The sequence below is a fragment of the Melospiza georgiana genome, chromosome 2 (genome assembly GCF_028018845.1).
Source record: "Melospiza georgiana isolate bMelGeo1 chromosome 2, bMelGeo1.pri, whole genome shotgun sequence".
In the NCBI taxonomy this organism is placed as follows: domain Eukaryota; kingdom Metazoa; phylum Chordata; class Aves; order Passeriformes; family Passerellidae; genus Melospiza; species Melospiza georgiana.
The window spans coordinates 59,113,656-59,136,755 of NC_080431.1; the positions used below are offsets into that span (position 1 = coordinate 59,113,656).

Genomic DNA, 23,100 nt, shown 5'->3' on the forward strand with positions numbered 1-23,100 from the left:
TGGTGAGAGATTAAATAAAGAGAGGCAGAGGTCAGAGGCAGATTTACTGGGCAGAGGAGCTGATTGTAGGAACCATAATCCTCTCTTCTCCCATTAACATCAGCAGGTGTTTGCTCTGGGTCATGGGATGTGGGAGTATTTACATAATTATGCTGTCTCCCTTCCAGATCTTGGATGCATCCATCCCTGGAAGGCATCCCTTTTCTCAGAAGTGTTTGTCCAGTCATTTGGAGGACATTGGAACTGCAGGCAGAGGAGTGACATACAACATCTGTACAAGCTCTGGACAAGCACAGAGTCTTCACTATATCAGCTAAAGTAGAGTAGCTTAAGATGAACCTTTTTAGATGAACCTCTTAAAAACAGGGACAAAGGAAAACAAATTCACGCCACAAAGTAAGCAGAAGACATTATTAACAGTGGTAACATGGAATACATCTGTCTGCTTGCTTTTAGCTTCTGACATTGTAGTAACAGTTTAAATCTAAACAAGAGGGGGATATCGATAATGTTTAACATGACTGCTTCACCTGGGCATGCAGCTCTTTCAGAGTAGGGCACTGCCTTGCAGGAACATCAGCCTCTGCTTTACACATCACAAATACTCTGCCAAAAGAGCAAGCAGTAAGTAATTGATTGTGACTAAATGGAATGAAGCGGCCATTGTCCTTCTCAGCTATCAGACTCTCTGCTGGAGGCACATCCAGGATAGGGAAGGGGACACTGTTAAAACAGTATTTCCCAGAGCACAGAAGAAGCAGAGACACAAAATGGTTTTCCTAAATGGGATAAGGGCCCTGCCATTACTTTCTGGCTAGCCTACGGATGAAGAAATCAGGATTCATTTTAGTCTGTGAAGTGTGCAAAAAGTGTCTGCCGGGGTTTAATTTTGAAACCTTTTCAAAAGAGCTTGTAAGAGAAGAAGTCATGCAGGGGGAAGGAGGTGGAGAGTAAGTGGGTGGCTTGCAGAGAAAGTGGGAAAGAAACAGGAGAGGCTGTGTTGTGAGGACTATGGCTTGATCTTGGGTGTAGAGTTGATGAACCTAGGCCTCTGAGAAAGAAACCTAATTTTCTTTCCGCAAAAGTTGAAGCATGGGCAAAGCACCTATTACAGCCTCCCGTGAAAAAGGCAGCCCGTTGCCAGGCAGGTTTTCTGTCACCTCGTGGCGGGTGACCTGTCCCCGGAGCGGCGTTCGCAGCGCTGGGGCGGCACGGCCGGGGTGCGGCGGGCAGCTCCCGGTCGCTGTCCAGGGAGCGCAGCGGCGGCAGCGGGAGCTGGCAGCAGGGCAGCTCCCAAATGGGCCCACGGGCACAAGCGGGGTCACGGAATTTAGGCGCGGGGCCGCGGGACGCGCGGGGTGCCGGTCCGTCGGTGGTGCCCGAGGGCGCGGGGTCCCGGTCAGGGCAGGAGCGGGGCCGGAGCCCGGGGCCCCTTCCCCGCCCCGCGGGGGCCGCAGCGCGGGGGAGGACAGGAGGGCGGGGAGCGGCGGGCGCGGGACGGGGCGCTGAGGGAGGCAGGGAGGGAGCGAGGGAGCGAGGCTGGCGGCGGGAGCGCTGCCCCGGGGGCCGGGGCGGGCGGCGCTCAGGTGAAGGAAGGGCCGCCCGCCCGGGGCGGCGGTGACGCGGCTGCGGCGCGGCGGGGCTGCCCCGCGGCCCCGTGTGGGCGCCGCCGCCCGTCCCCGGCGAGGAGAGCGGGCGCGGAGCGGGGCTGCCCGGGGCGGCATGCGGAGCCGCCGAGGATGAGCAGCCAGCGCCGCTCGGCCAAGGCGCAGCTCCGGAGGTCGCTGAGCGAGCAGCTGCGGGACTCCACCGCCAAAGCCTGGGACTTGCTGTGGAGGAATGTCCGGGAGCGGCGGCTCGCAGGTCAGTCCCCGCCGCGCCGCGGCCGCCGCTACCTGCCCGGGGACGCTGAGGGGACGCCCCGGCCCCAGCATGAGGAGGGGTCCCGCTCCAGGAGCACGGCCGGGGGCACCATCTCCGCTGCCGGAGCGGGGAGAGCCCGCGGCTTGGCCGGGCGGGACGGGCACCGGGCGGGCCGGGCTGCGGGCAGGAGCGGGGCAGGCGGGTCGCAGCCCCCGGCCCCTGCAGGCAGCACCTGCCCGGGAACCGGCGGGCAGCGCGGCTGCTCACACACGCATTCGGGCTCGGCGCTGAGCCGCCCCCTCGCTCCGTGTCGGAGGCACCTTCTGAGCGCCTCCGAAACGAAGAGGGTTGGCTTTGCCTCCGGGAAGCAGGCTCACCTGCTCCTCCGATCAGTGTTGTAAGTCTAACCAACCAGGTTGGTTCCTCACAGGGTTTGCTTTGCTCAACTCCCAAAGAAAAATGGTCTGTTTCATTTCAGATGCTTCTATAGCTTCAGGTCACCTACCTGCTCTGGCAAACCGGCCTCCTGCAGCTTTTCCATCCCCAGGTGGGGACCAGAAGGGCACAGAGCAGGGCAGGTGCTCCGGGAGGTCGGGTCTCATTTAGAGCGCTGCTATTGCAGCAGCACAGTGGCTTTATGCACACAAGCATACACCCAGTGTGTATTTGTAAAGTACTCTGTGAATTAGAAGTTCTAGATTAGAATATCTAGTATGTGTACATGCAAGTGCAAAGTAGAGTTATTATACTAGAAAGTGATACATCAAGATTTATGAGCAGGATCATGTATAATGAAGTCTAATTTATAAAGATGGATTCCTCTGTCACATCCTACAGCATTGTTAGGAGTTTGGTGACCTTGCCTAGGGCACTGTGACATGCTGTGTTGTATAATACAGAGGTAAATGATGCAGGTTTTTTATGTCTGCAGCACATTAGTTCTTATGTACATACAATTAAAGTAATAGATAAAAATGGCATGGTAGCTTTTTTGAAAAATTAATCTAAACTGGGTAGCTTCAATAAGGAATTACTAAAACAACCTATTTTGTAATATTATGGTTAACCAAAATACTAAACTTTTAAGTCTTTAATTTTCTTTTAAGTCCCTTTTTCCTATTTTGATAGCAGATGCCAGCAGACATTCAGCAAGGATACTGTTGGCTATTTTTTTCTTTTTTGGTCAAAGACAACTATTGCTTGATTGAGCAAAGAACCTGGGCAGGCTGCCATCATACTGTAGCCAACTTCTTAAAGCAACTGGGTATTAAAATTGATGGAGTCAAAACTTTTTATTTAAGGTGGATAGAATACTAATGTCCTGGGTTTATGAACCGCCATAATTTAAGTGCTATTCATAATACTCTGGTAAGACACTGATACACTTGCTCTTTAATTAAATTACTTATCTGACAACATAATGAAATGTGTACAAATGTCTGTTGGTGCCAGATATGTCCTCTTATTCTGTTGCTTTTCTGTCTCTGGCATTTTTGTCCTTGTTTTTATATTTGTTTGTTGTGCTGACCTGCGTAGCTGCAGCATATATTCCTTGGTCTTTTCTTCCAGCTTTTTTTAATGAGAAGGCAGGAAATTTAGGCTGATCTAAATGTGTCAACTATTTGCTGGTTGCCAGCCCAGCTTCTTCTCCATTGCAATGGATCTGATCCCAACCAGGTAGATAGTTATACAAGTTCCATCTTTTCTCCTCAAAGTTGCCATTGTATTTCAGCTCTGACTGGCAGTCAGAGCAGCAGTGTAACTGGTAACTAAGGTTCAAGAGCGGTGCTCAAAACTAAATGCAGTTTTAATCATTAGTGTGCTGTCATATGCTAACTGTCAAGCCAAATAAAAACCTGTGATTAAATCATTGCTGTGATAATACTTTTGCAGGCACTTACATAGTTGCTCTTTTGCTTTGCTTTAGTCTTTTATCTCTTTGTTAAGGATCAGGACACCAGTTGCCCAAGATACACCTGTAAAGAAAGCAAGCACATTTTTGTAATTGATAAAAATTATGTACTCATTAGGGTTGGATGAAGTGTTGGGAATTCTCCAGTATAGTCTCCAGCTCAGAGCAGGATCAGCACTGGGAGCAGAGCAGGTTACTCAGGGCTTTCCCCAGTGCTCCTCGGGAAGAGTTTGTGCCCTGGCATCCAGGCTGGAGCAGAGGGCAGCAGGGCCCTGTTGGGCAGCAGGGGTGTGAATCCTGGCTAGAGCAAGGAGAGAGCTGAATTTTGACTCAGCTGCTCCCAAGGAGGCAGAGAGCATGGCTGGGTTGCTGTGGAAAAGTAGGTTGTGCATAAAAACACTGCTACAGTGTGCTCCTTCCTTTCCTTCCTTTCCTTCCTTCCTTTCCTTCCTTTCCTTCCTTCCTTTCCTTCCTTTCCTTCCTTTCCTTCCTTCCTTTCCTTCCTTTCCTTCCTTTCCTTCCTTTCCTTCCTTCCTTCCTTCCTTCCTTCCTTCCTTCCTTCCTTCCTTCCTTCCTTCCTTCCTTCCTTCCTTCCTTCCTTCCTTCCTTCCTTCCTTCCTTCCTTCCTTCCTTCCTTCCTTCCTTCCTTCCTTCCCTTCCTTCCCTTCCTTCCCTTCCTTCCCTTCCTTCCCTTCCTTCCCTTCCTTCCCTTCCTTCTCTTCCTTCCCTTCCTTCCTTCCTTCCTTTCCTCCCTCCCACCTTTGCAGCAGAGGTGATGAGCAGCAGCCTGGCTCCTGCACGCTCCTGGACAGGGCTGCTCCACACTGTCTCCTATTCAGGGCAGATCCGTGGTGCCCAGTAGCTCTTAGTCACTTTTTCTGATTCACTGACTGGGATTTGTTTTTCAAACAATGGGTGTACCCTCTACAGTGCCAAAAATTGCACCCTCGGGGGTTTTTTGTGCTTTTTGTAAGTTTTGCAGAGGTATTTTACACTGTTTCCACTATGCTTATGGTTTAATTTGGAATTGACAAAGTGAATGGGAAATGTACCAGAATTTTAACTCCCTGTGGGGGCCTATTTACCTGAAGGGTTGTACAAAATACTTTTGGTTTAACGTAATCCTGAACCACTTTGCCATTATTGAAAACCATTGTTTAAGGAATTTGATTCAGGTATTTAGCAAATCCTCCTACAGTGATCACCTAAAGTAATTCTGAGATCCCTGTTCAAATCATAATCACCTGTTACAGTAAAACACAAGTTGCAGTTCTTACATTCTTTGAACGTAAGGGAAAAGTGACACCCTCTACCTGGTATTCTTTCAGTTACTATACACTAAAATAAAATTAAATTTTAATTTCATTTTTAAATTCAGTACTTTGGAGTCAGGAAACACCAGTGTTAAGGTGTTTTTTACTGTATTGCACAGCCCCCCCTCGTAGGGTAAATTGTCATCACTGACATGATTGACTGACACAATCACCTAACCTTTTTTGTTGCTCAGAATTTTTCAGCCTCATTTACTGCAGAAAGTGATGATCTCTGTTGCTGAATCTCTTAACTTAGAGTCTTCTGTTCTGCAGCTTTCTGAAACACTGGACTAAGCACTGAATTATAAATTCCCTCAACTGTTCAAGAGCCTGGTGCTTGCATATGTCATAACATTAATGTTTCAGTTGTTCCTAGTAGCTTCAAGGTTACTTGTTCCCATTTTACAGATAGAAGCAAGAGCCAAAGTGAGACTGGACCCCAGGAATATCAGCTCTTGAGAGTTAGAACTTGAATTATCTACTTTAGTATTCAAATTATGACTCTCAGTAACTGCTGTTGCACAACATTTTGAGCAAATCAGCATTTGGGTCTAACTGTACTGCACCCAGAGAATTAATAACTTGCAGGCTTTGGTGGTCTGGTCAGATTTTGTTTCACCTGGTGTACAACAATGAATGGAAGGTGCTCTGCCACTTGGGCAACATTTACTTGTCATAGTCACAAAAACCTGGGTTTTTCTGTCTCCCACTGCATGAGCTTCAGCAGGGCTGATACATGACCACACCCCATCATCAGATAGGATTCTTGGAAACTGCATGTGCAGATGAAGATGAGACTTTGTCTTACTACCTAGGCAAAAGAGGGCTGAGTTAGAATTTAGCAGGTGACTTAAATTCTGAGACTTACTGAAGTTTGCAAAATTAATTTTGTGACCCTAGCATTCTTCTGATAAGAGAAAGCTTTGCCTGTAGTTTCTGATTTCAGCTTTTAGCTGTTATTTAGCAATCTACACAGATTGCTGTCAGGATTTCTTCTCTGTAAGGCTGCCTCCACTGTGTCTGTGGCATAGATACCCCCTCAGTCTTTCTGACAAATCTCTTCTCACCTGAGCTTCGTGTCCCACAATCCTTTGTATGTTCTGTGTTCTCTAAGAGATTAAATCCCTACTTGATCTCCTCTAACTCTTCTGGTACAAAATCTCTCTTATCTATCCAGTGACATCCTCTCTACTGCCTGCTGCAGCTGCCCTATCAGCCAGGGCACCCTTGAGCACTGTTCCAGCTCACACTCAGCTACAGAGCTCTCCAGGAGCAACTGCCTGGCGTGGTTTGGGGAACAGTTTCAGATGCTCCCACTCTTTTTTTTTTTTTTTTTTTTGGCTTGGCTGTGCTTTGGGTAAAAGGAATTTGGGATCAAGTTTTCCACCACACCTCCAGTGGTTTGCTCAGACTGACATTTCAAACTGTTTTAACTTGTCCAATTTTGGACAGATTTTTCAGGCACCAGTGCTAAACTGACTCTTGAGCTTCCCCTGTGATGTTGCAGGATTTTTTTCCAAATGATGAAGCACTGAATGTCTCAAATCAAGTAGAATGAAAATGTGTGGTGGGACAACATACCATGGACTAGTTTTTTCTTAGAAATGGATTACCTGAAGCTCCAAAACTGAAACAGGAATGAGGCAGGCTTGTGAGTAAAAGAAAATCCCTAGGAAGTCTAAAGAAGCCAAAATTAACACCTTTAAAAAGCTTTACAAGTCCTACTCTTAGGTGTCCTTAACTGTTCAGGAGGACCTTATAAATTGAATAGCATCTACAAGTGTCTCTTCAGATATGACTGAAATACATTTATATCAGAGATGAAACTGAACATTATCTGATGTAGGTAGAAAATGGAGAATAATTTGCCCAGCAGAAAGTAAATGTCACATTCAGCATGTTGCAAAGATGACAAGGCAATGCACCCACTCCTCTCAAAAGTAATTTGTGGTTGGTTTGTGGGTTATTGTGATTTTATTGGATGCAAATAAACAAATCTAAGTTTGTAATTGGACTTCAGAAAGCGTGGTGCTCCTTGGCACCTGCTGATCTGTTGCTCTTGGGGAATACAGAAATGAAAAATGGGTTTTAAAAAACTAAAACTAGTGGTCACAACCAGAACTTTGTGAATTTTAGCACAGTTTTCTGAAATGCCAGTATGGAGACAAGAGCAGCTATGTTTCTGCAGCCTAATTAAAGAACCATCAAATCTATAGCTTTCTCATAGTTTTTGATTTTCATTTATAATTAAAACTTTTCAGAACTTGTTTGTGAAGTTTTTATTCTGCAAAGCATAAATTTATTTTGGGGTGAAGTCACTGGAAACCCCAAAGGAAATATGTGTACCAGGCTCCCAGGCCCTATGAGAACCCCTGAGCAAAGGCAGATGTCTCAGTATGGGATCAACATTGATTGGTATTATTACATTAGTGAAATTTATTCTGAATTAAGACCTTTGTGCAAATGCAGATTAATCTACCTTAAAGCCACTCATGAAACAAGTGGATTTTTTTTTTTTTATGAAATCATTTTGGAAGATCAGTTTTAATTAAGGAGTATGGGAGATGCATGTGTGAAAAATGTGGTATTTGGTGGGCATACTTTTATGTTCTATTTTAAAATCATGCACATAACATTTTTAGAAAGCAAAGTAGAGATGTTGCAGTTGTGTGTCCCCACCAGTGCACTGGAGAGTACAAGATACTGATTCTCATGTATGTTGATAAGATGTATGTGTGTAAATTCCTCCCTAACCCAGCCCCATCAATGGGAAAAGACTGTCCTTTGTCAAGGAGAAAAGTTATGAAAGACATTCTTTATTCATGATGGAGTGCTTTAGGGAAGAAAGAAAGTGACTTATGAGTGATTCATTTGGTCAGGCATGCCAGGAAATTTTCTGCTCTCAGTCCTAAAGAAAATGTAGTAGCCAAAAAAGTAGTCATTGATCTCATAAATTAAATTAATTGTGCCGTACATTCTCTATTAATGTTAGGAGGGGTTTTTGATTAGTTTAATATTAAAGTATGAAGAGGCTTTTCTTTGCACCTATGTTTTCTGGGTTATGTCAATATCCTGCAAGTTCCATCTCCTTCCCCAGGCACTCCTTGAAGGCCAGTGGTTTGAATCTGAAAAGGGGGCAGTGGTGGCAAAATACCACCATTGTTAGTTCTGCTGCTGCCAGGCTCTCATGACCCTCAGCAACAAGAAGTTAATTCCAGAAGTACAATTACAAAAATACCAATATGCTTGACCTGCCAAGTATTTCTGTATCAGCATGAGACTGTGAAGGGGGGTGATGAAGGACTCCCCACTGTCTCAAAGTCCAGAGAAAGATGGATTTTTCTCATACTCGTTCCTGTGGCTCTTCTGCAATTTGCCATGTAAGATTTGGAGTGATCATGGAGAGGTTCCTAGGGTGACAACAGCATTCATCTTCTGGTTTTACATTTAATACACAGATTTTGTATTTGAATGGGTACTGCCTTCATCAGAGAGAGTTGTATCAGTGATTATTTTCCTAAAAGAAATTCAATTTTGATTACCTAATTTCCTGACAGTAAGAGATACAAATCTCAGCTGATAAGATGGGGAATCAGTGCTGGCAATAGAACTGGATACCATTTGAGTCAGTCGGTTTCTATTTGATAGCTTTAAAAAATGTTCTTGACAGGTCTCCTTCTTCCTGGAGCTTGTCTGTTCACAGGTTTCAGTGACACATTAATCTTTAGAAAGTACACTTCTTTTTCCTAGACAGTTATTATGTCAGTCCTTTTTGTAGTACAGTTTTTTGTTTGGTTTGGGTTTGTTTGGTTTGGGTTTTGATTTGTTTTTTTCTACTGGTTTTTTTTCTACTGGCTTTCCATGGTTCCTTGAGCATTCACAAGGTTCTTTCAGTTCTCAGTAAACAAATATTTCTCCTTTTTTCTCTGCACATATACGTGGCCTCAGCTCATGCCATCTGCAGATGCTTGTATGTGACAAGAAGAAGGCTGCTACCTTGTCAGTTCTCTACACTGTGACTTCATGGAATATTCCTGTAAACATTGTACTTATCCTGGTGTTTGCAGACCAAATATTGGAAAAAATTCATAGTATATAACACAATGCTGTTGAAGTTCATGTACGTTTAGATAGATGCAGGTTTTGGTGCTCATATTTTCCTAAGATATATAGGAAATTATGTAGACTGATAAAAATACTTAATTTATTTGTCTGACATTAAACAGTGATGACGCTTTTCCATTCCAAAATAGCTTCTTTATATCAGTCATGGCATCTTAAATAATGTATGTTCTCAGTTATTTCCTACTAGGTGTTTTTGTATTTATTCATATGACTGAAATCCTATAGGCTTCTTCCATATCCCCATGCAAGTGACTGTGTGTATAATAATAGCTATGCCAGAACATTTATATGGAACATTTATATCCACAATAAACTTTCAGCTGCCTAGTGAACATCAGTAGTCTGTTGGTGGCTGGCCAGCAAATTCTGAAACGTGTGAAATTTCTGGACTCAGGAAGGCACTGGAGGCTGGACTCCTATTCTTCTGCTTTCTCAGCTACAGTAGGATGTGGTGTTTAGTTTCAGGAATCATGAAGTCCCAATTCTGAATTTTGTCTTTTTGCTTTAATGAAAAAACCCCTTCAAAATGTCCCATATCGTCATATTTCTAGGGATTCTGAGAAGTTAGGTGACTTAACAATTTGATTTTGTACAATACTTCCCAGGCATTGGCCTTGTTTCACTGCAGTGCTTTGACTCACATTTGTCTTCTTATATTTTGTACTTCTTGGATTTCTTGAGAGACAGATGTTCTATTTTGCTCTTCCTTATTTCTTTTCTTTTTCTGTCATGCCATGGCCAAATCTTGTGCCGCAATATATCAAAACTCCTTTAAAAATCATCTCCTTGAATAACAATTAATTGAGAAAACCAGCTTTCACTTCTACTAAAGCACATTTGCATAGCAAATTTAAAATGAAGATGAGAACTTCAGAGTCTGAAGAGCCAAGAAAAAACTTCATTTTGTAAAATGTCTGTTTCCTGTAAACATCAGTAGCCTCATGATTTTAAAGAAGTGGTGCCTGTCTTACAGTCTGTAAAATTTGGGTTTGCGAATATTATTTTCAATTAATTAAGAATTTGTGATATTTTCGTTTGATTATTACAGGCTTAAAAATATGACATTGTAGAAGGTTGACTGACATCAGGGCATCAGTTGTCTTGACTGACCTTAGGGCATTCACAAGAGAAGTGCATTTCTGTAGCTCCTTTGCACATCCTGTTTACAGTTAAAAAAGGAAAATATTTTGACAATCAGACCATCCTGGTGCACCCTGTACTGCCAATAAGCAAAGGCTGAATGCACACAGATATGTGTGCAGCAAACAGCTATGCTCCAAGAAGGGATCGGGAACACCTGGAATCCATGGCCCTTGGTTCCAGAAAACACTAGGCTTCAACAATCAATGTAATTACCTTACAAGGCATCCATTTCATGTGAAACTCCCTGCCTGTCATTCCAGTAGAGGGCAGTAATTTACATACAGTAATGTCAATTAGTGTGCGAATCCATCTGCGTCACCCAGTGTCAGACACAACAGCTGGCTTTGTTAAGGCAGTGCAATATTCAAGGCATCCTCTGTCCTCAAGAACAGAGTGCCACCCAGGAGCCCTAGCAATGTAGAAGTAGAACAAAATTTATGAGAATTAAAGAACAAGATGTTTTCAGCTAGCTTGGTGATCAAAACTAAGCATACTCTGCTGTATATAATCACCAGAGTGAATTGCATTTCAACAGACTATTTCATAGAGATACTGATTTCTTTCTTTGTTGTTGTTGAACAGTAAGTATACAGAAAACATTTTCTATAAAACCTTTTTTACAGAAGTCATTTTTACAGATCCAGCAACATGCTGTAGCACAGTGGAAGAGGAGGCACTGGAACTTATAAATGTTGGTTTTCTTTAAGTTGAAAAAGATTTGATTCGTAATCTATTTCAAAACACTATGAATTAAAATTTATATTTACCAAAAAGTTGTTTAAACCATAGGTATTTCTTTAGATGCAAGACAAGTTCATTAACTTGAAAATAGCTTGCTTAATTTTATAAATACTTCACAAATTTTACTTGTCACAAATGTAACATAATGTGGGGATAATTAATTTCTTCTGTTGCCTGAGCTAAATGAATGGCACTGGTGCATTGATAAACCAAGGAATTTTTTTCTGGAGAGGGCTGGTTTTCCAGGCCATGATGACGCAGAAGGGCACTGAACCTTCACAGGTCATTTAATACAGAAGCACTTTAAAAGACAGCCACAAAAGTGGAGTATTGGTTTTGTTACAGAAAGAATTTAAAGGGATATTGCCTCAGAACAGTAGCATAGTTCAAATGTACCTTAGATCACGTGTAGGTCTATCTGAATTTGAGCAAAAATTAGTTTGAAATGTCTTTGTGTATGGTCTTCTGTTGCTGCAATTTACGAAGAAATGTAGGGTAGCTGCATAGGATAAGGGTAAGGTAGCTGCATAAGGATAGCTTAAGAGAATGGTGAAAGAGATAAATCAAAACCAAAGCTAGAAATGTAATGTGTCTCAGTCAAAATACAAAAAAAAAAAAAATTACACACAGTATTAAAAAAAGATTCCTAAAGATTTAGGAACCTCCTGCATTGGTTCATATCTTGGACTTCTCTAAAGTGTGTTGCACACATGTGTAAATTTGTAAATTTGTGTTGGATTCATTGCATGAAGGAGTGAGGACTAAGCATTTGTCCCAGACTTTAGATTATTTTGGATGTGCCTCTCATTCCAGTGCTAAATACACTGTGTTTTCCCATCCCTGTCCCTCTCATCCTGGTCTGAATGGCACGCTCTTCCACGGCTTAACCAGAAAAATGCTGTAGCAAATTATTTAAGACTGAGTCATTTATGTGTCCGATGGCTGCTGAAATGATATGCAAATGGCATCTCATGGTCATGCTCATTTTAAGAGGTGTCTTTAACATAAGTATAAATTTTTATTGAAATAAATCAATTTTACAAGGAGATTTCAGCCATTGGATTTATAGTAAGAAAGAAACTTTTTATTTATTGCATTAGAAAGACCACAGCTGGGAATGTACCCATTAATAGACACAAACAGATGGATTCTGACAAGTCTGTGAACTATTCACACTCTTTTTTAGCAAATATTTTGCTACAATCCCAACTTGCAAATGTTACTTCAGAAACAAATATGTAACCATCTATCTCAAGGCACAAAACTAAAGAGTAACATTAAAATATTGCAATTTCATTATGCATATGATACTCATTTGAAACTTAGGAAGTAGTGTTTAAAAACATTCCCAAAAGATTGCCTTGGTTCAATAAATGCTTTAAATTGTAAATAAAGTCATAGAATCATTTAGACTAGAAAAGACCTTTAAGATCATGAAGTGCAAGCATTAACCCAGCACTGCCAAGTCCACCACTAAACCATGTCCCTCAGTGCCACCAACATATCTTCTTAATACCTCCAGGGATGGTGATTCCCCTAATTCCCTGGGCAGCCTCATGCCTAACAACCCTGTTGTTGAAGAAATTTCTCCCAATATCCAATCTAAAATTCCCCTAGGGTATTTTGAGGCTGCTCTCTTTTGTTCTATTACTTGGAAGAAAAGTCCAATCCCCATCTTATTACACCCTCCTTTCAGGTAGCTGTAGAGAGTGGTAAGTTCTCTCCTGAGTCTCCTTTTCTTCAGGCTGAGCACCCCCAGCTCCCTCAGCTGCTCCTCATAGGCCTTGCACTCCAGACCCTTCCCCTGCTCTGTTTCCCTTCCCTGGACATGCTCCAGCACCTCAATGTCCTTCTTGTAGTGAGGGCCCAGAACTGGACACAGGATGGGCGGTGTGGCCTCACCAGGGCTGAGTATGGGGGTACAAACACTCCTGGCCATTGGCCTTCTTGACCACCTGGGCACGTTCTGGATCATGTTCTGCTGCATGGGGTCATTGTGACCCGAGTGCAGGACACTGCCCTTCTCCTTGTCGAACCTCACACAATTGGCCTCAGCCCTTCAACCCTTTCTGTCCAGATCCCTCTGCAGAGCCTTCCTGCCCTCCAGAAGGTTAATGCTCCCACCCAGCTTGGCCTCACCTGCAGACTGACTGAGGGTGCACTCAATCCCCTTGTGCATTTTGTCAATAAAGATATTAAGAAGAACTGGCCCCAGTACTAAGCCCTGGAGAACACCACTGGTGACCAGCCACCAGCTGGATGTAGCTCCATTCTCCATCACTCTCTGGGGCCAGACATCCAGCCAATTTTTTATCCAGCAAGGCGTGCACTTGTCCAAGTCATAAGCAGTCAGTGTCTCTAGAAGAATGCTGTGCTAAAAGGTTTGAAAGGCTTTACTAAAGTCCAGGTAGATGTTGGTTTCTCGGCTGTTTTAATGACCCGGGAGGGCTCGGGGTGGCCTTGGGCAGCCCGCGCTCCAAAGGATGAGAAGAGGCTTCAGGTTTTTTCTCGATCTTCAGTGTTTATTAGTTATTTATCTAAAAGATTTTCTCTCAGCCCGACAGAGGTCTGCACAGCAAGCCAGCCATGAGCACACTGAGAGCCCCTGGGGCGGTCACAGATCTTTATACTCAAAACTACATATACAATATTTACCTATTTCCCCCAATACCTTTTACCCTTATTGACCAGTACACCTTTAGTAATAACAAATCCCAAAGTGCCTACATCACCACAGAAGATGGAGGCCAAGAAGAAGAAGAAGAAGGACAGGACACGCCCCAATTCCTCCATCTTACTTCTCTAGACCCCCCTGTACAGAAATCTTAAACCCTGTGTTTCACACTCTAATTAACTTATCCCTTCACCATTTACCCAGTGAAATCTTCCTATCCTCATACAGTTGTTGTCTCCCGTGTAGGATCAAAGTCCAGCCACCAGACGCTTCTGGCAACATTCCAGGACCTCCGAGCCCCCCAAGGGTGGTCTCGGTCACTCTGCACATCAGTCCTGAGGTGCTGAGATCCCACAGGTAGACAGCATTCACAGCCTTTCCCTGATCTGCTAAGTGGGTCACCTTGTTACAGAAGGACATCAGGCCGATCAAGCAGAACCTGCCTTTCATAAACCCCTGCTGGCGGGGCCTGATCCCCTGGTTATCCTGCACGTGCCACGTGCCAGCACTCAAGATGGTCTGCTCCATAACCTTCCCTGACACTGAGGTAGAACTGTAGTTCCCTGGATCCTCCTTCTGACCTTCTAAGTGGGTGTCACGTTGGCTAATCTCCAGTCAGCTGGGACCTGCCCACTTGGCCAGAGCTGCTGGTAAATGATGGAAAGTGGTTCGGTGAGAACTTTTGCCTCAGTACTTTTGTGTGGATACTATCCAGTCCCATAGACTTGTGTGTATCTAAGTGGTTGCTGACCATTTCCCCTGGGATTATGAGGGCTTTATTCTGCTTCCTCAAAGGCAGAGAGGCCCTGCCAAGATATTTTGATAGAGGGCTGGGCAATCACGGAGTTTAATATGGAGTTTAATAATGGCAAGTGCCAGATTCTTTTGTTTCCAGGTTTCTGGTGAGCAGAAGTCTCCCCTTAGAACAAGGACTAGTGATTGTGAAACTTTTCTCAGCTGCTTACAGAATATTTTTTGTGACTCTTCATCCTGTTTGGGTGGTCTACAGCAGAGTCCCACTAGGATATCTGCCTTCTTGGCCTTCCTCCTGCTTCTTCCCCCTGACTCAACCCAATCATCATTGGCATCAAGTTCTGGATAATCAAAACTCTTTCTAACCTACAAAGCTATCCCACCACCACTCCTTCCTTGCCTGTCCTTTCTGAAGAGTCTATAGCTACTCACCACAGCACTCTTGTTGTAAGAATCATCCCCACATCCCTGTGATGGCAACTCTGTCACAGTTTTCCTGCTGTACAATGGCTTCCAGCTGCTCCTATTTGTTGCCCATGAGAGAAGGTAAATGTTCATCTTCAGAATAGCTTACTAAACAAAGTAGCAGAAATTAATTATACAGTATATAGCTCAGCTGCTAGAGGAGTTGGTAGTTAAAGAAAAATGATGGGTAGTGGCCTGCTGGGTAACAGTATAACTAGTGACTCAAATCATGTACTTGCAAGAAAAACCAATGTGCAGCACACACTTCTCTTCAATTGTTAAACATTAATTTGTAGATTTAAACTTTTATTCAGCATCGCTGTATTTCTGATATCATAGGAAGGTAAAAATGACAACTGATTCCTCTTTTCTGCATTATTTATTGCTTCGTTTACTTTTAACATATCTTCTCTTACTTTTCTTAGTTGAGAATTTTCAAGCCCCATGACAGCATTGAGCCTACCAGCTTCTTTTAAATAAACTGGGAAACTTTTATTACCAAAAAGACACAGTGAAAATTCAAAATGTCAGTACTGACCCTTAATGTGCATAACCAAACATACATACATACATTGAGCCTCCACATGAATTTCTGCCACATGGCGAGGTGTTTGGGACTTGCCCAGTTTCTTTCCTGGGAAGAAACTTTTACAGCTTCATTATCAGCTAAAGATTTGGATCATTTGTTTTCCTGCCAGTCACTTTGAGGAAAATAAAGAACTTCTCTAAAATCAACAGAAACACCCTGAATTCTGATGTAAGGATGGCTTGGTCCACTCATCATCCTGATCTGACCCACTCCATTACTCCTGAACATAAAGAAACATTAGTCCACAGAGAATCAGAAACATAGTTTTATATCAGCTTGGCAGATAAGTATTTTTGTAATTACATTTGCAGTCTCTGCCTATCCCTAACAGCTCCAAGTGCTTTTGTTTCAGAACCAAACTGATAATTTGATTATGGTCTGATTTCAGCAGAGCACTTAAATGCAGTATAAATTTAAATTATTAAATATTCAAATCATGTGGACTAGTCTGTTTTGTTATATTTAACTTCGAAACCAACAGTAGATTCTTTTAAAAAAGATTATCTGTTAAACCAGTATGGTTGGATATATGAGTTCATCAGAAAGAGGAAGTTACCAGAACATCCATATTTCCAACATATAATACAACAGAAGATACTATACCTAATCTGTTTCAAAGAGAGGACAAATACATTTCAGAATCTAGGTTAGACAAGAAACACCAAATAAAATTGACTCTGACACATCTGGTTTGTTTTATACAAAACCATAAACATGCGTAGTTACTAAACGGCCTAAGCTGTTTCTTTGGAAGGCACCCTAAAAAACAAGGACAGCAGGACAAGTGTTTACAAAGCCAAGGCATATACATTAATCGTGGCATGGCAGAATTTTAAAGAAACTATCAAATTCAGAGGGATTATAAAACAGCTGGGATGAATTGTAGGTAGGAGCTGTTTTAAATCTCTGGATTCTAGGTCACAACAGAGGCTGTAACACAGGGCACTCACTTGCTCTTGTATTCCTTTGCATTGCTTTCTCTTAAGGGAGGATTGTGGCTTGTACAGGGCTGGAACCATTATCTCTTCTTTTATGGAAAGCATCAGTTGGTGCAATCATTAGGGATCTTCAAACTGGGAAGAAGAAGTTTATTGCTGTGACAGATCGGGCAACATATGGAAGGAAGTAAGATGTTCTCCAGAGACAGATTAAGTTTTTGCCAAGGCATTTTACTGAATTTTTGGAAAATAAACAGGTCATTAATTGACTCCAGACTTAGCTACTGCAAATTGTGCAAAGATGCTGCAAACCAGATGCTTTCCCCTATTTGTTTTTACAACCCTTTCTATTTATAGATGCCCTTATTTGATGACTTATTTCTTTAATAGAGGGCATTGTTTTACACCGGAAGCCTCATCTCAGTTATGCCAGTAGATGCCTGACTAAAACATACATGTTCACACAATTGCAGGGATGAAACACTCAGCAATAACTTAAGTAGGAAATAATGAGTAGGAAGATTTAATTCTTCCCTGGGTTTCTTGGCACATAACTATTTTCAGCCATTCTCTATGCAGACCCCGCTAATGAAATAGTAGAGGCAGGCTCCTATCGCAAGGACAGCATCCTTAGACTTGTCTTGCCAATGAAGGTGTGAATACAGTCCATGTTGGCATTCCTCTGGCTTCTCAAGTTGTGTGACACAGCTACTGATGTGCCTGTGGCACAGCCACGGATGTGTCTGTCAGCCCTGTGGGAGCATAGCTTCAACTTGAACTGCAGAATAAGGCTGGATCCCAAATGGGAATGTAGCAGCCAAGTCAACGAAGCTGTGCCAACTGACAGAAATACTTGAGAAAAGAAATATTCATTCCTTTTCCACTTACACTTCTTTTAGTCTTCAGAATGCAGGTTCTATTTTATGCTATATCCACACAGTCTTGATTCATGTTATAAATAACATACTGAGTGAAAAGCATCTGCCCTGACTTGAAAGCTGTGAGTCTAGTGGGGATGCCTTCTAAAAGGATTGAGCTAGTCACACCAGGTTCTTTACAGTCAAGACAGAAATAGGAACCTCTGAAAGCCAGTCCTGTCATCCTGAAATAGGTGTGTGAGACAAGGGGAATGAATTGCCCTACGGTGGTGCTTATTTCTTGCCATAATCCTAGCCAAGTGACAGCACCAAAGACCTTCTTGCAGTGACAGACTGGGAAAAGCCATCTCTTCAGCTGCCACCTAAGTGCCTTTGATATGGAAATCAGTGAGCCACTAGCAGTGGAGAAGTTTAATTTTAGAGATTGCAGCTCATAACATCTCTGGCTTCATTTTAAAGTACCTGCTCAAGTCAGCAAAGCAGGAGATGGAGCTGATGAGGCACCTGAGACTTCAGTGGCACTTGTGTATGTGCTTAAAGGCACGTGTTCTGACAGTAAACTGCCAGTGTACCTAAACCTTGCATAAATGTATTTCTTCATTTCCAGTTTATTCTGGGGAGGCAGATTTACACAATGTGAATTACACATCTTTAGAAGACATTCTGAATTCATTGTAATAAAAGCTGCTTGATTTTACTTGTGAACCCTAACAGGCTTAGCTGAGCAACAGGGGCAGCAGCCATGCAGAATTCATTATGCATGTTTTAAAGTGCATTCTGAAGTTCACTTTTCAAACTAGTAGATAGTTACTTGATGTATGAATATTTATTTCTCTGTGTCCTCAATCAGCACAAAAGTCCATCAAGGCTCAGGTATCCTGTTTTTCACAACAGCTGCTGGTGAATGCCTAGGAAAGAGTATAACAACATGACAAATTTATGGTATGACCTCTTAGCTTCCAGGTTTCAGTAAATAGTTCTTTGTTGATGTTGTTAGCAGGGCTGCCAATTAGGAGCAAAGTAAAAGGGAGGTTTATGATGTGACTGTGCACTTCCTAGCTGAGCTACACCTAAGCTTGTGAGACACGCCAACTGTTTCCCGTTTGAAATGTTCTGCAGACGTGTAATCCCTCACATCACAATTGCTATTTTAAAAAGTTATTTTCATGTCATTTCCAGGTGTCATGGTCAGAGTTGCCTCTGTGTCACTAGTCTGAGCAAAGTGAAGTGCCACTAATCTGAGCAAAGTGGGAACAAAGTTTATTTTTAAAGCAATACAGGCTTGAAAGCAAAACATTCAGAACTCCATTTGGTTTTAATTTATCATCCAACCTATTATGTTTGGTAACATATTAGAAACCAGTGAGCATATTATTTTTCATAAGCTCCTCAGGACATAAAAGGAGAAAAAATAAAGACTGAAATACGTGAATCTCTGCTTCATTCTTTTGCAATTCAAGAAGAGAGTACATATGAAGTACTTTAATGCCAATTCCAGTCTCAGCTACATACGTGCTAATCCTGAGCACTTACGGGGTATATAATGAATTCTGGCTTGGAGCAAAAGAACTCCACAACATCATGATCTTGAAACTTCCTTCAGGACCCAGTTTTGCCTTAGTTTCATGTCCTTATAGCTAAGAACAGCACTTGCTTGTCAAAATCTGATGGAACAAGAGGCAAAAAAAAATTGGGAAACATAAAGAGGACAAACCTTCTTCACGGGTCAGGTGCAATTTCAGTTTTGCAATATTTTGTTGCCCAACTGAGATACTTCAAAGAGGTCTAATGTCCAGACTGAGGAAACCAACCTTCCCAGAAAGTCAGAGCTTTCCAAGTGCATTGGAAAATAGACCCAAGATGAGTAGTTCCTTTTGAAGGTTTTGGCCAAGGAATTTTTCCAGTAAAACTGCATTCCATAAACATGGAGCAACACCTTAAGTAGACAACAACAAATGAGGAACACCGTGAGGCTGATTTCAAACAGAGCTGTATATTCAGACAGGGAGAAAGCCTGTGAGAAGGATGTGATAGGATGCCAGGATAAACATGAGAGCAGACAGCAATATTTTCATCACTCTGTAATTGAGAGAGTAAAAAGAAATTCTCAGCTGGAATGGAACTTATCAACCAACTCTCTTGGTGTGCCTATTTCGAGCAGAGGGGGAATCAACAGAGGAAGAATCTTGGTAAGTGGCTGCTGGAAGAGGGTGTGCAAGGGAGTGTGTGAGCTAGGGGAGAAAGGAAGTACACCTGTATTGGGGACTGGAAGAGAAGGAGGAATGTTTGCTGGGAAATAGTTCATCTTGCCTGCACTGCTGAAGGTTCTAGGCTTTTTCTGGCCCTTCCTGTACACTGGAAGCATTGTCCAAAGGGAGGCTATGGGGAAAGAGAGCTGCAGGCTGCCTGCCCTTTTTTTAGAAGGAGCAGCAAGGCGGCTGGAAAGGGAGCTCTGGGAAGCCCTCTCCTCTCTGTTGGTCCTGCTATTTGGTAGGTTTCCACTCTGTAAAAAAACCAACAACCTGCAGCATTATCCAGTGAGACACATCAAGTCTGTGGTGTGTATTTAGCACAATGTGAAATGTGAGTGAAAAGAAGTATGCAAAAATTTGGAGTCTAAAAATGAAATGCTTATATTAAGCATAGAGCAGCTGGTTGCTAGAAGACGGAAAATCTTGTCCAGGGACTTGTCCAGTTTATAAATATCAATATTGTAAACTGTCCCACTACTGTTTTATTGTGAAAGTTCTGCCAAGAATTATTCGGGGGATTTATTTGGGTTTTTAATTATTTTTTTAATTAGAAAAATACTATATGTATCTTATACTCCAAAATTTTATGATAGGAAGAAAGAAATAATTTGAGATTAAAAGTTATAGGCGTCATTCTTTCTACTCCAAACAGATGGGGCTATACAGAACACTTGCTGTAGATTGTGCTAAATTCTAGCTTTGGGTAAGGAATAAGTGATCCATGCATGTCTCATATTCCCTCAGCTTCTTTATTTGTGAGGTTGCCAATCAGACACACATAATCTTGCTGATATTATGCAGCCAGATAAGTGTGCAGGTGTGTTGGTCACGCTTGCTGTGAGCTGGTGGCTCAGCCTTAAGGCTGGGACAGTGACCAGATTCTCTGCTCATCCATGATGGTTTTTGTACTGGGTCTTTGTTCTGGTGACCTAGGGGAGGGAAGAAAATGTTGTGTGCACCCTGTTATGGGCAAGCCCATTCCCAGACATTGTGAGGACAGACTTCAGCTCTGTATTCAGTGCCCCCACTCACCCTCGCAGCAGCAGCACAGACCTGCCATGTGTCGGGCCAGATGTCCCCACACTGCACCAGGGACAGTGGCTGCCACAAGGCTTGATTTAGTTTTCTTCACTGGGGAGATGGGAGAGGCAGAACAGGTCAGTAGGCTCTGCAAAGGACATCCCTCTCCAGGAACAATTGCCACCCCACCGTAACCTAAACCTCCCCCAGGCATCAGCCAAAGCCCCAGCTTCCCTGGGTCTCCAGGGAGAGTAACCAGCCAAGGGATGGCTTTGCTGTACCTAGTGGCTGTCCTGGTGGTGATGGCCTGGGGACTGTAGAATAAAAAAGGAGGAATTCCAACTGTCTGTGAACAAAATACTTTGTATGTATCCCACTTCCCTGCACGCAAGGCTGCAGTCCAGCCCTAGAGTCCAGGCTCAGCTCACTGGTTAGTGCACACTGTTCTGCAGAGCCGCATGTACAACCCTACATCCTTGTTACACAGAGCTGATTAGATCTGACAACATGCATTTAATAACACATTGGGAAATATCTGGCTATCTGCAAGTTTAGGCAATAAGTGTCTCATCTGAAGGAATCCACTACAGGTGTAAGATCATTTTAAAGCGTTTTTATTTTCTCCTTAGCTCATGCAGTAGATTTTAGTCTGCCTCTAGTGGACTGATATTGCTTGTAAAGAAAATAAATCTTCCTACAAAATTGTATTTCCTTTTTTTTTACATATAGGTACCAAAATAGTTAAGAAAGGCAAAGATTACTGGTATCAGTCAGGAAACTGGTGTACAGAGACAGGTTATACAACTTCCCTGAAGTCTTCCAGCAAGTCACTGCCACAAGTGCTGTGCCCTAACCATCGTGTCTGTCTGCCTTACTGGGCCAGAGACTGAAATCATGCAACAAGTATTCATTGATTTCAAGGAGCCTGGAGAATTTCATGTTCCCAGACACCAGTCCCCTGCTGCTGTATTTGAAATAGTGTTGCCAAGAATTATTCTGTTCTGCCTTGTTGCTTTTTAAAAACTTTTACGAAATCTAACTTTGGCATTGGTTCTCTAGCCCAGAGAGAGGGAAAATCTTCTGGCAAAACCAGATCAAAACCTGAATATTTCATCTCTTACCTATTTGATCATGGTAGTACTGGAGTCCTGTTGAAAAGAAAATGAATAGCAAAGCCCTTACCTGAAGTCTGCAAAGGCATGAGCCTTCAGCTCAGATAGGAATGTTTGTCTGTGACTGAGTGACACCAGCAGTAGGGCTGTGTGGGGATTTACAATGTATTTGGATAACTATAAGGAACTAAGTTTATCTAAACACTTCCTTACATTATCAGTGTGTTATCCAAACACTTTGTTAGTGAGACTGTGAGATTAGGATGTGTGTAAGCCCACCACTACTTAAATATATTTACAGAGTTCCTGTGAACCCACAGGAACTTGTGTATAGATTTAGCATATGGAGTTGCACTAAGTTGAAACTACTTTTAGCTCATTTCTGTCATAATCCTCTCCAAATACTTTAGCAGAGGAGGTCTGCCACCTGAAATGTCCTCCTCTCTTTTGAACTCTATTACCCAGCTGTTGTGTTTTTTTCCTTAATTTACTGTGAAGAACCACTGTCTTTAGGGACTTTACACAGCGTGGGACGCTATTCCTGGCTTGTGAAGAGTTCACCTAAGGCCAGTGGAGTCTCTATTCATGTGCTGGTGTGGTTTGACTGAGGAAAAATGTTTAAAAACTGAACAAGAGTGAGACCATAATGCCTAAATTAGCAGTCAGGCACTGGATGAAACAACTGACCCCTTCCAATGATCTTACCAACTATCCAGGAGCTCCTGGTCCCTTCTGAGCCCCTGGGAAAACAGAAGGGACAGAGAGGTCACATCCTCTGAGCCCGACATTGTGGCCAACAGACCAGGAGGTTACACTTCACCAGCAAATGTGACAGGAGGGCACGGAGAGGCTGAGCCCAGGGAAATACTGCCATTCTGCAGGCTGCAGCCACAGACCACAGGAGCAGTTATTTTGATGCATTTCTGCACTGGGAGTGCTGTTAGGAGCCCACATTTACATAGGCTGTGGGTGGTACATCTGGTTAGCTCAGGTGAGAATACAGACTGGCCACTGCTGCTCAGAGCAGCCCCAGTGGGGTGGCCACAGGTCAGACCAACTCAGTATCATGGCCAGCTGGGCAGTGGGCAGATGCAGCTATTTTTGGAAAAATAATGCTGGGAAAGGTATGTAGTGATTTTGTACATGTTGTATATCCTACCTGCACCCACCTGGTTCAAGGAGGTCCTGAGCCATAAGCTGGAATTTTGTGCTTAATGGTCCTTGCTGAATTTTTCTTCCAGGGATTTCATCCTTTTTTGAGTGCTGCTAACTTCTGGCAACCACAATGACTTCAAAACCTCAAACAATGACTTGCAGGGGTC

General features: G+C 42.9%; 1 protein-coding gene across 1 annotated transcript in view; it reads left to right on the forward strand.

The window, feature by feature from the left end:
- Positions 1–1,739: 1,739 nt before the first annotated feature.
- STARD13 (StAR related lipid transfer domain containing 13) overlaps positions 1,740–23,100 on the forward strand; it is a 140,953-nt gene continuing 119,592 nt past the window's right edge. Inside the window, exon 1 of the mRNA XM_058044650.1 lies at positions 1,740–1,863. Within this exon, the coding sequence (XP_057900633.1) occupies positions 1,740–1,863 (124 nt within the window). The remainder of the gene's footprint in view (positions 1,864–23,100) is intronic.